At 55.4% G+C, this 14,901-nt stretch overlaps 1 protein-coding gene across 1 annotated transcript; it reads left to right on the top strand.

Annotated features, from left to right (window-relative positions):
- The first annotated feature begins 4,811 nt into the window (after positions 1-4,811).
- On the top strand, positions 4,812-14,304 carry Shh (sonic hedgehog signaling molecule). The gene is given in 4 exon segments (XM_036182874.1): positions 4,812-5,473; positions 10,357-10,618; positions 13,311-13,642; positions 13,644-14,304. Coding segments are annotated over 4 exon segments (1,320 nt in total). The 5' UTR covers positions 4,812-5,173; the 3' UTR covers positions 14,070-14,304.
- The last annotated feature ends 597 nt before the right edge of the window (positions 14,305-14,901 follow it).

Genomic DNA, 14,901 nt, shown 5'->3' with positions numbered 1-14,901 from the left:
GAGGATGAAAGGGCTCATTTGGTTTACACTTCCACATGACAGTGCCTCAGAGGGGAAGTCAAGGCAGGAACCTAAAGGCAGGAACTGAAGCAGAGGCCATGGAGGAGTGCTGCTTACTGGCTTGCTCCACATGGCTTGCTCAACCTGTTTTCTTATACCATCCATGACCACCAGCCCAGAGTTGAGACTGTCCACAATAGGGTGGGCTTTTCCACATCGATCATCAATCAAGAAAATATACCACAGTCTTGTCCATGGGTGACCTGAAGGAGAAAATTCTTCACTTGGGGATCTCTTTTCCCGGATGTGTCTAGGTTTGTGTCAAGTTGACAAGAATTCAACCAGCAAACTAGGAATCCTACATTCTAACTGACACAGATTCCAAACAGTGACTCTGGGGCCAGTGTAAGAATCAACAGCCTGGAGCCTCAACAGGATGATGACTATGGACACACCATAACACCTACTCTTGGGCTAGATGAATCTGGGGCACCCTCCCATACAGACTTGGCCCTACACCCGGGCTGCAGCATCCCTTCTTGCTCTCTTCATTCTGGACAAAGGATGCCCAGATGATGTAATGCTCTATGGCTCGCCCCATCTGGCCAAAGAGGGTCAAAGCGGGTAATGAGACTCCCCAGAATCAGAAAGAAGGTAAAAATGGTCTGTTTTTCCATTCCTCAATTTGGAGGTGTTGAAGGACATCCAAAGACAGGGACCCCACTCCATCCCCACCACCACCACCACCACCACCCACAGCATTTGAGCATCTAGACCTGTGGTTACTCTGGACAGAGTGGCTTGTCACAGCTTCCTGCCTTCTCCCCCCACCCCAACCCCTGGCTTTTGCTGTAGCACTCCAAACCTGGTCTCATGTACCCCCTCACCCACACACTGACCCCTCACTGCACCTCAACACTGCTCTCTAGAAGAATAAATGCATTAAGCTTACTTCTGGCCTTTTTCTCTGTCTTAGGAAGCCATGTGTATTGTTCCATGCCAGGAGCAGTCATAGAAGAGGGTCTCCAGAGGACCCAGGAGCATCCTCATGGGACTGGGGGACATCCCCAGTCCAGCTGAAACCTGCAGCCAGGTGGCTCCCCCTCCCCTGCCCCAGGTCTTGGGGATTCCCATCAAGAGAGTCAGCAAAGCAGAAACTCTGATTTGATTGTTTGGGAGCAAGGCCCCATGGCTGTTGGCTGGCATATTTTTTTCAATCTCCCCAGGTGATTCTAATGTGCAGGCTTAATGTATTACCTTTCCCAAGGGCATCTGCGCTTCAGTAGTTCTGAGATTGGAGGAATGGTAGTGGCATGGTAGTGTACCAAAGCAGCTGTGGTAGAGAAATGCCCAGTCCAGGGTCAAAAGAACTGGGTCATACATCCAAAATCATCCCTTGGTCCTCTGGGCCTTGAGGCCACCTGCCCACATGGAGTTCCCCTTTCCAAGTCACAAATGTAGCTGGTGGGACTATAGTGGATCAGAAAACACTTAGAAACTATAAGGATCCACAGAGCTGAGGCCTATTTGGGCCCAAGAGGAAACACCCATGGCTTACACTGAGGTGTGGGGACCAGCAGACGCCACTGAAGGACCAAGAGGGCATGGACACAGTGTCACTCAGCCATGTGACTCTCTGACAGCTAACCCAGAAGCTGGTTCCTAGCCGTAGCATATCTCTTGGACTGTGGGGGTCTCCTCTTCCCTAGATGTCACCCCAGAGAACAAAACGGAGCCGCTGAAACTCTATTTGCCAAAATTGAAAAAATTCAGGAAGAAAAATGGAACTAACTGGGTAATTGGATGGAACGAGATGGTGCAGAGCTGTTGGAAAGAAAAGAAATCAACTGGGAGAAAAACCAGGAGGAAAATAAAAGAGGCCAGCCCTGCCAGAGACTGGAAGTGCAGACCGGGGCTGGACTGGATCCCTGGCTCAAACTGGGGGGAAGAGAAGTAAGGGTTGGGAAGGAAAGACAGGTGGCAGAGTCAAGAGGAGGATGAACCAAAGTCTAGCCCTGCATCCAGGTCCTTCCAACCGGAGACCATGGAATTTCCCAAACCTGGCAGGCCAAGGCTGAAGGCAGGGTGAGGACGCCATCTAGCGGCAGGGGCCGGAAGAAGGAAGGGACCATGCCCAGAACTGCGCCTCCTGGGGGGTGGGGCAGACATAAAGGCTGGCTAGTCCTCCTCAGAGTGAAGAAAAGAAAGGTGGGTGGGAAGATGGGAGAAGTGTGAGAAGGATGTAAATGCTCAGCAGGAAGAATAGCTGAGCCTAGACAAATAAGAAGTAGCCCCCGAGAGTTAAGGAGATGGCTGGCCCTGCCAGGCAGAGGCTGGGCTTTGGAACCTCTAGTAGGCTCAGGGAGGGGCCCCAATGGTCTGGAGGGGAAAGGCAAAGAGAGGGAGCCATCTGGTGTCTGGAGGTGGAAGGCAGCGGGTGTCTGGTGTCTGGGAAGTGGGGAGTGGGTGGGATGCACCAGGAAGAGGCAAGTGGACAGCAGCCGCATTTATCCCTCAAACCCCATAGCTAGGCTCATAATCTTGTTTTCAAGACAACAAATATGAACGGTGATTGCTTTTTATCCAAGCATTTCTGCAGTCGAGAGCAGAAAGCAATCTGCCCATAGGTACAAGGTTAAAAAAACAACAGAGTTTATAATGAATCTTTATTTTCTTATAAAGATCCTCCCTATCTCCAGGAAGGCCAGCCCTTACCAGGCTTTCTCTGGAACTACCATCCCTCGTCCCTAGAGATGGAGTGGAGGTGGGCAACAGGCCAACGCAGAACCAAGTCACTCTCCTTTCCCACAGCCAAGGGGGAGCTGATCATGTCTGGGCCCTCCAAAGTCAACTGTACCCACAGGGAACTCTGGCAGCTTAGGGGTTTGTTTCCGAAGCACAGTCACCCACCCCATATGATTCTGAGGAGAGGTGCCTACAGGTGCAGGATCCACTGGCCAGTCTATATTCAAAGACATCAAGAAAAGCATGCTGGCCAGCATGCACCAAAAGTGAGAAAAGACTGAAGCAAGATGAGGCTCCAGGATGCTCAGGTCTTGTCGGGCACCACACCTCTCAGAGACAGGACAGCCACATGACATGCAGGCCTACCCTCCTGGGTCAAGGACAGCAGCTCCCTTTGGTATCTATTTTTCCTGGGAGTATGCACACACAGGACACAGGCTGAGAGCCTGGCTCTTCATTTGGCCTACAGGAGGCTGGGACCACTACTTCCCACCGGGAATCTGTACTTGTTCTCCACACATCAAAGGATAGGAAACACAGAGCAGCCGCGGGGTGGGGGAGCTTGAGTTGTCCTCTACCCACCCTGGGACAGTGAGGCTCTCTCCATACTGCCTGCTGAGACTCACAGTAGACAGTAGCAAGCTCCTCTCTCCTTCATGACCACCAACCCCAAAGTAATCAAGTTTCTAAGCAAAAGGAACTGCTAGGAGATGCCACTGTTTGAGGGATGAGCTTCAGGCTTTTTGGACCTCCCCCACACCTCCACTCCCACACTGGATCAAGAGAGAGAGGCTGGTCCCACAGGGTAACCTGGGAGAACTCAGTCCTCAAGCAGGCGGGTATTCCATTCCACATGAATGGCTCACCCCCATTGCCCATTCCAGAGGAATCATTGCCTGTGAGTAGGGTGGGGGAAGGGCCAGAGCAGAAGCCTATGAGCCATTAAAACAAGGAGTTCCATATTTTATTTCTCTGCTTTAACTGCGACTTTTCTTGACAATTTTCGTTCTCTGAAAAGAGGGGGGCAAAAGGTACACTCAAACAGTACTGACCTCTAGACTGCCTGTCCTCTTCTCAGATACCTCTCTATGGTCAGAACTGTCCCCCTAGGTCCCTAACACCCTCAGTCTGCAGCCCCTACATCTGGCCAGCTTCTGCCCTTGAAGACTAGATTGCAAAGCTCCAGCGTAAGGCCAGCCTTAGTGAGGAACCTGGCTTCCACATTCAACTTATCCCAGCCCTGTATTCTGCGGGGATCGATTATGGGGGTGGTGCATGTATGCAGCCTTGCCCACTCTCAGCTACCCCGGCACAATGGCCTCCACCCACCAAGCACACACCAGCCTGGCCTCCTCCCATGCCTAGGCTAAGGTGCAGCACCCAGACCCACTGGGCCTCTGCAACCTACCCATCCTGCAGCCACACTGTACCTGCCCCTCTGCTCAGATGCATGCATCTGCAGAGGTTCGCCTATGATGTAGTCATTGGAACAGAATGGAGGGCAGTATTTTCAAGTTTCCCTAAGGCACTTAAAACAACGACACTTTAGGTCACGCCACTTGTGATTGCCTCTGCCCAAAGATGCTAAACATTCAGGAGACACTCAGGGTGAGCTTTTTTTCACAACCCAATGACATATAGCCTGTACAATCACATCTGGGGGTGGGGGTGTAAATAAGGTAAGTAAGAGTGAGGTAGCTTTGCCCTCAAACAATTGAGAGAATGTTTGATGGTTGAAGCTTGGAGCGGGGGGGCATCTGGACTGTCCTTTAAAAACTTATGTTGGCTCGAACCAAAGCATCTACCATTCTAGAGGAAGTAAGGGGGAAGCAACCACGCACACAAAGCCGGCAGTGCGGGGTATTATTCCAATAAACAGGCCTCCTCCTCCCGCCCACCTTTACCTTAGTAAAGACCTTTTTTCTTTTTTTTAAACTGGAAGCCTTCAGGTGAAAATAAAGCCACAGCAGCAAGAGGGGGGGCGGAATGTAGTCTTTCTCAGGGTTAACATCAGAAGACAAGCTTGTGCGGCTTGGCCAATCAGATGCGCCCCTGCCAGCTATAATATAGTGCGAAAGGCAGCCTGTCTCACAAGCTCTCCAGCCTTGCTACCATTTAAAATCAGGCTCTTTTTGTCTTTTAATTGCTGTCTCGAGACCCAACTCCGATGTGTTCCGTTACCAGCGACCGGCAGCCTGCCATCGCAGCCCCTGTCTGGGTGGCGATCGGAGACAAGTCCCCTGCAGCAGCGGCAGGCAAGGTTATATAGGAAGAGAAAGAGCCAGGCAGCGCCAGAGGGAACGAACGAGCCGAGCGAGGAAGGGAGAGCCGAGCGCAAGGAGGAGCGCACACGCACACACCCGCGCGTACCCGCTCGCGCACAGACCGCGCGGGGACAGCTCGCAAGTCCTCGGGTTCTGCGGACGAGATGCTGCTGCTAGCGAGATGTCTTCTGGTGGTCCTCGCTTCCTCGCTACTGGTGTGCCCCGGGCTGGCGTGCGGGCCCGGCAGGGGCTTTGGAAAGAGGCGGCACCCCAAAAAGCTGACCCCTTTAGCCTACAAGCAGTTTATCCCCAACGTAGCCGAGAAGACCCTAGGGGCCAGCGGCAGATACGAAGGGAAGATCACAAGAAACTCCGAACGATTTAAGGAACTCACCCCCAATTATAACCCCGACATCATATTTAAGGATGAGGAAAACACGGGAGCAGACCGGCTGATGACTCAGGTAGAGACCCATTGCGGGTGGGAAACAGGCTCCTTCCCCTGGGGGGTTGCGTGTGACCAGGCAATCAGCCCAGCTCTGTTTGCTCTTTGGGCAGGTAGGAAGGCTGCTTGGCCCTCTCCTTCTCCACCCACCTGCCCACCTAGCACTCCTCTTCCGGGAGGAGAAAAGAGGTGAAGGGTCCAGCAGGAAGTTTAGGATTTGGGTGGAGTGGGGGCACCAGAAGATGGGGGTCGCTATGTCCCTCATTTAATTAGTCTCCCGGGATGGTCTCCTCTATCTGTCTCTAGTCTAGCTTGTAACTTGGAGAGACCTTCACTCTGGGGGTGTCTGCCCTTTCCAAGCGGGAACAGAAAATGGAGGGAGTGGGGATGCCCCTATACACTTCAAGGGGCCTCCAGGTCATTGCAAACGTAGCCTGGAGCATTCCAGCTCCTAACTCCTACCTTTCCCTTTTCTGTGTTGTTGTTGTTTTTTTTTTTTTCTCCCAAGACCACCCCCACCCTTTACCCTGCCACCACCAAAGAACTCTAACTGGGAAAGCCAGGGGGGCAGTTCTGACAAAAGGCAGGCGCTCCAGAGGCGCTTGTCTTGTCCCCACTGTACCACATAGCCTGACTGCGATCTCATGGTCCCCAATTGTGCCGGTCAGAGGGAATGTATTGATATTTCTTTAAGGATGCTCCTCTGTTCTCCAGAGCCCGCGGTACCTTAGGGGAGGGACTTGGAACTTGCTGGCTTTGCAATCGCTTTAATTTCCAACCTGCTTTCATAAGAATTAGAAGCGGAAAAAACATTAGTAGCGGCGAGGGTGGATGGACAGAGAGCAAAGCAAAACACCATCCTCTCTCCCATCCCACCTCCTTTGAGATTTCTGGGCTGCCAATCTCCCAGCAAAATCGAGACTTTCTGAAACTCCATGCACGTATGATTGAAGCTGGAAATGGGTTTCCTTGCAAATATAGGTCAGCATCCTTTTTACTGCCCTATTAAAACATTCAAGTCCTACCTTTAAGGCTAGGTGCGCCAAGCGGCTGGCGGAGCGGCGCTGGCGGGGCGCAAGAGCAGGGGGCGGGGGCTGGAGCTGCCTGCGACGCGTCGCGAGGCTCGCCACCCGGTACCTGCTGGCTGAGGAGCCTAGGAGACTAGCCTTAGGGTGGCGGGCCAGAGTTGGAGCAAAGGGGAGTCTTGGAGGTTGAGGACAGGGCCATTCTTTCCCTAGTCTCCCTCATCTGCTCCCGACCACCTTAAATCTGGACCGCGAGTGTGGGCGCGCGCGCGCGGGAGCCGGGAAGCTGCGTGAGCCATAGTTAACTCTGCGCGGGCCGCGGGGTGCCGGGCTGGTGCAGCTAGCTGGAGCGAGTTCTCCCGCCAGCTCGGGGTGTCTTTCCGCTGGTTACCCTGCCCCCCCCCCCGGGGGGGGGTGCGTCTCAGGGTGAGGAGGTCCTTGGGAACGCGTGAGGAGGGAGATCATGCAAAGAGGCCTGGCGAGGACACGCAAGGTCTCTCATTCCGGGTGGATCTGCGAGGGGGTCCCAGGCCGGCTCCCTTGCCCAGCTAGCCGAGCCTCTGAGTGCTGCAGAGCTGCGAGAGCGCCGAGCCGTGCGGCGCGGCAGACGCCTTTCAGCTCCACTTACTCCTGCGTTATCGATCCCGCGGCTAGGGTTTCAGCGTGCGCGGGGCTGGGCTCTGGCGGCTGGTCCCTGCCTCTGCACGCGCGGAGCGCTGGGCTCCGAGCGCGCTCATTCCCTTGGGCGCGCAGGCAGGGGTTGAGCTGGGAGGAGTCGCAGAGCGGGGAGATCCGCCGGCCTGACCTGGACTGCAACCCTTTTGCTGCCTTCTGGGTCCCTGGAGACCCCCAACTACATCCTTGCCCTCACTCTGGTCCTCCCGGCCCAGGACCCAAGGCCCAGCAGTCCTACCCCGGGCCACTCTCGCCGCCACCGCCGCCACCGCCGCCGCGGCCGCGTGCGCGCGCCAGCAGCATTTGAACTTCTGACCTTCTGTCAAGTTCCTTCAGACGAACGAAACGAAAACAAATACTTTTTCCCTTGGGCAGTGGCTATTCTAGTTCCCAACACAAAAAGAAAGGGTAGAGACAGCAAAAGTGGGGGGTGGGGAAGGCCAGGCCAGGATCTTCTCACCCATCCCGCAAAGATCCCCCCCACCCCCAATGAGGATGGCTGTAAAGGTGGCAGTCTGGAAGTTCCCCTTGGTACAACCCTCGCCAGCTTCTTATTCCGGGTTGGCCGAGTTAAGAGGGAACAGGAAGAAAGGAGGCGGCGAGACGCCTAGCCTAGAGGTGAAGGAGTGAAGTCTGAGAACCATGGGCTCAGGATTTGAGCACTCTCCTAGGAACCTGCCATCGGCCAGCCCCTCTTTAGCCAACCACCTGATTCGGTGCCCCTCTCTTCAGTCAGTCTCGCCTGCCTCCCAGTCTGTCTCTCTAAGGTGACTGAGCCCAAGTCCCTCAACCATGGCAGGACCGTCCCCAGTGGAACTTTCAGAGCAGTTCTGGATCGCAGGAGCTCCAGGTTAATATTAACTCCGGAGAGGGACGCGCCGACAGACACTCTCCTTGCGCAGGCCAGGCCCCAGAGAGTGCCAGGCTGTTGTGCCCGCGGCCAGGGGGCTGGGGTGGGAGGCCGGCCACGAGGGGCCTGATCTGCAGGCTCTGCAGGGTGAAAGGGGGGTGGAACCACCTGAGGAACCTGGCTGAATAGATTTCCTGCGTGCTTAGGGGCTAGCCGGGAAAAGGAGCCCAGGTGTGGGTTTGAAGAGTGGTTTTCCGCTTTCAAGAGTGAGGTCTGTCCCCGCCCCAGCCCAGTTAGGGGAAGAATGGAGTGAGACCGTGTTTAGAGAATAGAGCCTCCCTCACGATGTGGGAAGCCCACTTTTGGAGGTGACAGTCCCTGCCTGCTCTGTGCTCATGGACTGCGCCGGTGTGCAGATCCGGGAGGTGGGCTGGAGGCCCAGGAACAACTTGGCCTCCGCAGACACAAAGCCGGGCCCCAGTGACCCTGCCGGGCTTCACGGTGGCTGCACAGTCGGGCTTGATTAGCGGCACACGACCCAATGAATTAATAACCGGGCTGAGCTTCCCGGCTTTGCCTGCGACATTCCCTTCCAGAGCTGGCGGGGGGTGGGGGGGGGGAGAACCCTGCATCTGCCTGCAGAGCTTCGCTGAACCTGGTGCTGGGGAGGGCTCTGGGGCACCGGGTGCCAACCCAGGCGACAATCGGCGTTGGCCTGTCCGGATCAAGGGCCTATCTCAGCCCAGAGTTCGTTGCCTGGGGTCCTCCGTGTCTGCCCTAGTGGCGCAGCTCAGGGTGTCCGGTTTGGTAGCCTTCTCCAACCTACCCTAGCTCGCCCCTGCTGCGGGATTCCGGGAAAGCTTGTTCAAGCCACAGATCGCTAACTTCCCCTTCCTGAGAGAAGGGAGCCTGGTGGAGAGCAGGCTGGAATGAAGGAGGAGATAAGATACCGTGGTGTGCGCCTGCGCGCCCTGACTTCGAATCTCAGTTCTAAACTGACCCTGGTTTACTTATTGATTTTCGTGTAAAACGCGTTCAGTCCCTAAGATGACCTCACTCCAACTCTGTCCTTTGGACTTTTCTCCTAAAGAAAACCTCTGGCAGGCCCAGAAACCTGCCAGAGCAGAACTGCTGTTACTACACCCTTCCTATTTGTTGTGTGTTTAACTCTACAGTCATATTCCTGGGCTTTATTGCTGCCATATACATGACTTTTCCTTTTGTCTGTCCCTGAAGGCCTGGGCAACAATCCTTTGCAAGAGTCCTTCTGGCTACACTTAGAACTTGTCATCTAGGGGGGCCATTCTCTCGTCCCTGTAACCTGCCCGAAATCCTCTCGGCCTGAGGGATCCTTGGCGATTAGCCCTACCCTCTGCAGAAGTCAATTTGAAATTACCACTGCCTCCACTGGGCTCCAATTCTCTGGGTAACGCGCCTTTACCATTTTGTCTCCAGCCACAAACCCCCAGTCAGCATGCCACCATCAGCAACATCAACTTCCAAGCAGTGAATTAGTGCCCCACCACACACACTTGACTTAGCTCCCCCCACAACACACACACACACACACACACACACACACACACACACACACATTTTTATTACATCTTTTTTCTTAATGTGAGACAAGAATGCCCCCACTATCCCAAGTTCCACTTTGCCCTGCAAGGGAGGAGGTTGAGCTACAGGAGTTTCACAGTAGACCCTCCTCGTGGGCAGGGCTCAGAAGCCTTGGGCCTTTCTGGCTCCCCATCCCCCAACCTTTCCCACCCCCCCCCCACCCACTTCTTAAGTTTGCTCTTCAAACTTGCCGGACACCATTCTGTGCAGGGCCAAGAAAACAAGAGGGAGGAAGAGAACCGGTCAAAGAAAACATGAATACAATCAGGCCCCAGACAAGCCTAGCAGAGAGGAGAAAGAATGTGGCTGCTTGGACCAAGAATGTTTGTCCTCTGGCCCTGCCTATGCTGGACATCAGCATTCACCTGCCTGCTTGTCCTGGGGCTGCTTCGCTGTGGGTTTCCTCAGGCCAGGCTGATATAGGAAAGGCCCGGCCTCCGTGGATAATGCAGAGCTTCCAATCCTTAAAGTGCATCAGAAGTTCTGTCCCCACCAAGAGATGCTCCTGGAATTTCACACAAGGAGAAATTCCTCGGACCGTTGTAGCTGCACCTAAGTTTCTGGGTTGAAGACTGGCCCGCAGCTGGGTCCCTGGAGAACCCGCCCCTCCAGCAACTGCTTTGCCTCCACCCACATCTCATTCACACAATCCCCGGGGCCTGGGCCTGTGGTTGGTAGAGAAACCACCGACCAAGGTGTCTGTCACTTAAGGGTTCTCCCTTCTCCCTGCAGAGGTGCAAAGACAAGCTAAATGCCTTGGCTATCTCTGTGATGAACCAGTGGCCGGGAGTGAAGCTACGTGTGACTGAGGGCTGGGATGAGGATGGCCATCATTCAGAAGAGTCTCTACACTACGAGGGCCGAGCGGTGGACATCACCACGTCTGACCGTGACCGCAACAAGTATGGCTTGCTGGCGCGCCTAGCAGTGGAAGCCGGCTTCGACTGGGTCTACTACGAATCTAAGGCACACATCCACTGCTCTGTGAAAGCAGGTAAGCAAGATGGCCTTTCTCTACCTCCAACCCTTCCCACCAGGAGGTCTGGGGGGAAAGGAGGGTAGGAGAGGAAAGACGTGAAAAGAGGGGAATGCTCTTGAAAATGAGTAGATTTCAGTTGTGGGGAAATAGCCTATGACACCCCCACCACCCCTCCCCAGCCAGGTACCTCTGCAAAGTTTTAGGCCCATATTCCTAGGTTGTGTGGTTTCCAGAATCCACTGCTTCAGGTAGTAGAGAACAAGGTGTCAGTGAGCATCGTGGAGGGAGGTCCTGAGATAACCCTGGTGATTCCTGGCTTAGCCAGAGCTCGCCTTGATCTTCCCTTTCATTCAGTGCTTAACCTACTGCCAGCGCGCGCGCGCGCACGCACACACACACACACACACACACACACACACACACACACACACACACACCAGGGGCAAAGGGTCTGTCCAGGGCATAAACCCAGGTACTGGTTCCTCCCCGCTGGGCTCCTGTGGATTCAAAACTAACTTAACTCACTCGCTAAGCCTGTGGGGGAAAGGCCTGGTGGGAGGTAATAAACTGTGTACTTCCAACTTCGGGAGGCCGCAAGCCCAGAAGCATCCGTTCTTATTAGGAGCCCAGCTGGGATGCAGAAAGCCCCTGGCTAGACCGCGGAAGGCAATTCCCGCTGGAGCGGCTGCCCCCAGCCGGCGCGAGGCCGAGTTCCCTGGGCCTGCAACGCCACACTCTGTTGCAGGGAGGAACAGCTAGGGAGGCAGGAAGTCAGCAAACATGCCTCTAGGGATTGTGTGCTCTGGCAGGGCAGGTCGCAGTGACTATCCGTGGAGCTTTATCCCCACCCCCACCCTCGACCCCCACCCCCACCCCCGTTGCTCCCCAGCTTCCCAAGTTTCCTAAAGTGTATTTTAAGGACACATGTTAGTTGGAAATAATTCAAACATCAAGAAACACGGAGTCAGTAATGTAAAGTGTGGCTCTGGCAATAACAGCTGGCTAGGACGCGCAGGGGCCGTGACGGGAAGGAAGATGTTAGCTCCAGGAGCCCCCCACCTCGCCCCCGCCCCGGGCAGGCGCGCCTGCCTCTCTGGCCAGGGTGAGAAATACAGATAGCAGAGTGGCCCAGGCTCTGAAGAAGCTCCTCCCTGGACCTCAAGTCTGCCCTGGACACACAAGGCCTCCCTGTCACCCAGGTTCTCGTAGTCCCTCTGGCGGGAGTCCCTAGGGGATCTCCTCCCAAATGAGCAGCGGTAATCCGGCCCCGAGGGTCTCGCAGGCAGTGCAGACCCCGGCCGGGGAGGGCAGCTCATTGGCATTCTGCGCACGCGGGCTGGGACGCCGCGCCGTGTGTGTCAAGCGGGGTCGTGCGACTCGACGACTCCGGCTCACTAGAGCCCCGGGTCGCATTCCGGGGGGCTATGGAGTGCTTCCAACCGCCAGCCCCGCACTTCGTGCTGGAGAAACCGGTGAGAAGATTAAAAGCCTTCTGCAATTCCAGCAGGAAGATTCTTTCTGGCAATCTCTATTTGCCAAAAGCATGATCCTGGAGATTGGAATGCAAAGAAGACTGGGACCTCCCCACCCCTCCTCCCTGGCCCCCTGCGCTCCGCCCCATCCTCAATTATTGTCCTCCCGGACAGGGAGCCTCCAAGAGCTACCGAGGGCTGGGTACAGCGGGTAGTCAAGGGGCCTTGAGAACCCGCGCTTGCAGCGCTCTGAGCAGGCCTGGCCATTTAAAATTCAAATACACATCTCGAGTGCTTGGAAGAGGGGCCGGGCTGTGCAAATAGTGCCTTTTGAGGCCCGGGCTTCTGGAGAGTCCCTGTGTGTGAACTCCACGAGAAGGAGGGGGGGGGGTTGCACCTGAGCAAATAGGGAGGGGGCGGCCAGCGAGCTGGAGAGTGAGCTGAGAATGAGGAGGAGGGAAAAATGGAAGTGTCCCCCTTTCCAAGGCTGTCTCCTATTTATCCCACAAATCACAATGACAATACCAGGCTCTTTATTGGATTTTAATTAGAAAATCCACCCAAGTCTTGGGCTTTCACACCTCGGGCAAACCTCTGGAATGTTTGTCCAGTTGCTACAACGACTACAGCTATTTTTCGCTCCCCACCCCCTGGCTATCCACTGGCCAACACCAAGGCCCTCACTAGGGAAGCGGGAGGCGGGGGCGGCCCGGGTTCCCCGGGTGCAGCCTCCTCGCACCGCGCACTGGGAGGCGCCGCGCCCTGCGGTCCGGGCGCGAGAGAGGAGGGTGTGCCCGGCGCCCGCGCGAGCTCAAGGAGGCTTCCTGAGGAATCCAAGTGGAGAGTAAATATCCTTCTGGGTTCGCCGTGAGGCTGGGTTAAAGAGAGGGGGATGGGGCCGGAGGCAGGAGGAAGGTTGCCCCGCCTCCTGCAGGAGATGCCAGCTAACTTTTCCCCCGTGCGGGTGCAATCTTGAAGGGTCGTTTAGGAATGCGCCTGCGTCTGAACTTAGCCACTGGGGCGCTGAGATTGCTGGCTCAGGGCGGTCTGCGCTAGGTCAGTCTGGCTTGACAACACCCCCTGCCCCGCCCCCCCTTCCCACCACCACGCGCACCCCTGGTCCAGCCGAGTGGGGCACGAACGTGCACCGCCACAGACACAGGCACGTAAACACAGCGGCGTACCTGTCTCCTTTGGCACTCAACACCCTCTCTCATCTTCTCTCTTCCCCACAGAGAACTCGGTGGCGGCCAAATCCGGGGGCTGCTTCCCGGGATCCGCCACAGTGCACCTGGAGCAGGGTGGCACCAAGCTGGTGAAGGACCTGCGTCCGGGTGACCGCGTGTTAGCCGCTGACGACCAGGGCCGGCTGCTGTACAGCGACTTCCTCACCTTCCTGGACCGCGACGAAGGCGCCAAGAAGGTCTTTTACGTGATCGAGACGCGGGAGCCGCGCGAACGCCTGCTGCTCACCGCCGCGCACCTGCTCTTCGTGGCGCCGCACAACGACTCGGGAGCCGCGGGGCCTGCCTCCGGACCGAGCGCGCTCTTCGCCAGCCGCGTGCGCCCCGGGCCAGCGTGTGTACGTGGTGGCCGAACGCGGCGGGGACCGCCGGCTGCTGCCAGCCGCGGTGCACAGCGTGACGCTGCGTGAGGAGGCCGCGGGCGCGTACGCGCCACTCACGGCGCACGGCACCATCCTCATCAACCGGGTGCTGGCCTCGTGCTACGCCGTCATCGAGGAGCACGGCTGGGCGCACCGGGCCTTCGCGCCCTTCCGCTTGGCGCACGCGCTCCTGGCCGCGCTGGCGCCCGCCCGCACGGACGCTGGGGGTGGGGGCAGCGTCCCCGCACCCCAACCCGCAGCGGAGGCGAGGGGCTCAGGGCCGGCCTCGGGCATCCACTGGTACTCGCAGCTGCTCTACCAAATTGGCACCTGGCTGTTGGACAGCGAGACCTTGCATCCCTTGGGAATGGCGGTCAAGTCCAGCTGAAGTCGGAGGGGACTGGGCAGCGGGTGTAGGGGCGGGCGGGGCGGGGGGCGACTGCGAGATGAGCAACCGACGCGGGAAAGCGCACGGAAGGAGACTTTTAATTATAAGAGTAATTAATAATAATAATAATAAGTAGGACAGTCCAAAGTAGACTATAAGGAAGCAAAGACCCCGGGGAGTTCTGTTGTTGTGTTTAGTTTATATATATTTTTTAATTTTTTTCGTTATTGTCTTATTTGGGTTTTTTTTTTTCTCCTCTCCTGGCTATTTATTTGTTTGGTATGAATAGATGTTTTAAATAATATGAACGGACCTTCAAGAGCCTTAACTAGTTTGTGTCTTGGATAATTTATTATCGTGTGAACTGTACTCACAGGGGGGAAAGATTATTTTGTGAGGCCAAGCAACCTGCTGAGAGTCTATTTTTCTACACTCCCTCGTCCTGCGCATCAGAAGGCAAAACTCGGCGTTCCTCGTCTGCTATGCTCCTGCTTTTCGGCAAGTGTAAACTAAAACATGCTCCATGGGGGTCCACAAATTATATTTTTATACACAGAATTGTAAATTAGATTTTTGAGAGATCAATACTTAACTGAATGACATTTCATTTTTTTTGAAATAGTGTAAAATATGAAAATATATTATTTTAATTTAACTATTTTCCAATGTAACAGCTGTCTTCTGTACTGCCTTCATGGTTTGTATTTGCTTTGTACCTGCCACTTTGGTCATGTTCTTGGAAACCGAGACTGTTAATGCACACATACATTTTTTTTTTTTTTTGACAAACTGGAAGAACTCTGTTATTTTTAACTTCAAAGAATTTATTAGA

The sequence above is a fragment of the Onychomys torridus genome, chromosome 3, assembly GCF_903995425.1.
Source record: "Onychomys torridus chromosome 3, mOncTor1.1, whole genome shotgun sequence".
Taxonomy (NCBI): domain Eukaryota; kingdom Metazoa; phylum Chordata; class Mammalia; order Rodentia; family Cricetidae; genus Onychomys; species Onychomys torridus.
This window is presented reverse-complemented; position numbering and strand designations above follow the sequence as displayed.